This window comes from Apteryx rowi, unplaced genomic scaffold, assembly GCF_003343035.1.
Source record: "Apteryx rowi isolate R43461 unplaced genomic scaffold, aptRow1 scaffold_1821, whole genome shotgun sequence".
NCBI classification, from domain to species: Eukaryota; Metazoa; Chordata; class Aves; order Apterygiformes; family Apterygidae; genus Apteryx; species Apteryx rowi.
In genome coordinates this window covers 12,234-14,867 of record NW_020448110.1, presented here as the reverse complement: position 1 = coordinate 14,867, position 2,634 = coordinate 12,234, and the positions used below count along the sequence as shown (strand labels likewise).

General features: G+C 67.2%; 1 protein-coding gene across 1 annotated transcript in view; it reads right to left on the bottom strand.

Moving 5' to 3' along the window:
* Window positions 1-285: 285 nt before the first annotated feature.
* Window positions 286-2,634, bottom strand: part of LOC112964013 — a gene marked incomplete at its 3' end in the record, with an annotated part of 5,352 nt that continues 3,003 nt past the window's right edge. The window contains exons 4-5 of the mRNA XM_026061581.1: window positions 2,034-2,148; window positions 286-1,033 (exon numbers count right to left, since the gene is read on the bottom strand). Coding sequence (XP_025917366.1) covers window positions 286-1,033; window positions 2,034-2,148 — 863 coding nt within the window. The remainder of the gene's footprint in view (window positions 1,034-2,033; window positions 2,149-2,634) is intronic.

The following is a 2,634-nucleotide window of genomic DNA, read 5'->3' as shown; positions in this document are numbered from 1 at the left end:
GGGGCCCAGGCGTCCGGGAAAAGGGGCCCAGGTGTCCGGGAAAAAGGGCCCAGGCGTCCGGGAAAAGGGGCCCAGGTGTCCGGGAAGGGGCCCAGGAGTCCGGGAAAAGGGGCCCAGGTGTCTGGGAAAGGGGCCCGGGTGTCCGGGAAAAGGGGCCCAGGCGTCCGGGAAGGGGCCCAGGTGTCCGGGAAAAGGGCCCAGGCGTCCGGGAAGGGACCCAGGTGTCTGGGAAGGGGCCCAGGCGTCCGGGGGGAAAGAAGGGGCCCAGGCGTCCGGGAAAAGGGCCCAGGAGTCTGGGAAGGGGCCCAGGAGTCCGGGAAAAAGGGGCCCAGGCGTCCGGGAAGGGGCCCAGGCGTCTGGGAAAAGGGGCCCAGGTGTCCGGGAAGGGGCCCAGGTGTCCGGGAAAAGGGGCCCAGGCGTCCGGGGAAGACACCCATGGGTGCTCCGGGGCCGCTATGGGGCAGCACCCACCTGTCCGGGGGGCGGGTGCCGGGATCCGGCAGGGGGCGGAGCAGCAGCCGGTGGCCGGGGGGCAGCAGGTCCCGGACTTGGGCGCGTAGGGGGCAGGAAGGGGGGGCGTTGGCTGCCTCCTGCGCCAGCCCCACCAGCAGCCCCACGGCGGGGTCCTCCCACCCCACGGCGAGGTCCTCCTGCCCCACAGCGAGGTCCTCCTGCCCCATGGCAAGGTCTTCCTGCCCCATGGTGAGGTCCTCCTGCCCCATGGTGAGGTCCTGCCCCACGGCAAGGTCCTCCTGCCCCATGGCAAGGTCCTCCTGCCCCATGGTGAGGTCCTCCTGCCCCACAGCGAGGTCCTCCTGCCCCATGGCAAGGTCTTCCTGCCCCATGGTGAGGTCCTCCTGCCCCACGGCGAGCTCCTCCTGCCCCACGGCGGCTTCTTCCTGCCCCGCGTTGGCTTCCTCCCGCTGCCCCACGGCATAGAGCTCCTGCTGGGCCAGCTCCAGGGTGGCCTCCACCACGGCGGCCACCTCCTCCAGCCCCACGGCGGCCACGGCCCCCCGCTGCTGCGCCTCGCCTGGGGAGGTGTGAGGTCTCCTGCCCCATGGAGGCCTCCTGCCCCATAGGGAGCCCCCAGGGGGACCAGAGACACCTCCTGCCCCATAGAGACCCATAGACAACCCATAGAGACCCAGAGAGATCTCCTGCCCCATAGTGACCCACAGAGTCCCATGAAGACCGATGGAGACCTCCTGCCCCATAGAGACCCATAGACAACCCATAGAGACCCAGAGAGATCTCCTGCCCCATAGCGACCCATAGAGTCCCATGAAGACCCACGGAGACCTCCCGCCCCATAGAGACCCATAGACCCCAATGAAGACCTACAGAGACCCATGGAGACCTCCNGACCCATAGACCCCAATGAAGACCTACAGAGACCCATGGAGACCTCCTGCCCCATAGCGACCCATAGAGTCCCATGAAGACCCATGGAGACCTCCCGCCCCATAGAGTCCCATGAAGACCCATGGAGACCTCCTGCCCCATAGAGACCCATAGACCCCAATGAAGACCTACAGAAACCCGTGGAGACCTCCTGCCCCATAGCGACCCACAGAGTCCCATGAAGACCCATGGAGACCTCCTGCCCCATAGAGACCCATGAAGACCCACGGAGACCTCCTGCCCCATAGAGCTCCATGAAGACCCATGGAGACCTCCCGCCCCATAGAGATCCATAGACCCCAATGAAGACCCATGAAGACCCATGGAGCGCTCCTGCCCCATAGCGACCCATAGAGACCCATGAAGACCCATGGAGACCTCCTGCCCCATAGAGACCCATGGAGACCTCCTGCCCCATAGCGACCCATAGAGTCCCATGAAGACCCATGAAGACCTCCTGCCCCATAGAGCTCCATGAAGACCCATGGAGACCCCCAGACACTTCCTGCCCCATAGCGACCCACAGAGATGTTCTGTCCCACAGAGCTCCTTGAAGGCCCTCCTGCCCCCCAGACCCGCCCCCGGCGCCCCGTGGCGCCCTCCCGCCCCATAGCGCCCTCCCCACTCACGCAGCAGCCCCAGGCTGTGGGGCAGGACCTCCAGGGCCCCCCAGCGCACGTGGGCCCCCAGGAAGCGCAGGTCGCTCAGCAGGGACCACAGCGGCTCCCACAGCTCCGCCTGGGCCTGCCGTGGGGCGGGGGGGGACGCGTGACCCACGGCTGCCCCGTGGACCCGCCCCCGGCCCCATAGACCCGCCCCCAGCCCCATAGCTCCTCCCGCTGGCCCGTAGCTCTGATCACTGACCCGCACGTCCACCCTAGCCCCATAGCCACCTGCCCCGGAGGTGTCCCTTCTGCCCCATAGCTCCACCCCTTGCCCCATAGCTCCTCCCACTGCCCCATAGCTCCACCCCCTGCCCCATAGCTCCTCCCGCAGACCCATAGCTCCTCCCACTGACCCATAGTCCTTCCCCCAGCCCCATAACCCCACCCTCAGACCCATGGCCACACCCCCAGACCCATAGCCCCTCCCACTGACCCATAGCTCCACCCCCTGACCCATAGCTCCTCCCACTGACCCAAAGCCCCTCCCCTAGACCCATAGCCCTGCCCTCAGACCCATAGACCCACCTGACCCATAGACCCACCCCCTGACCCATAGCTCCTCCCC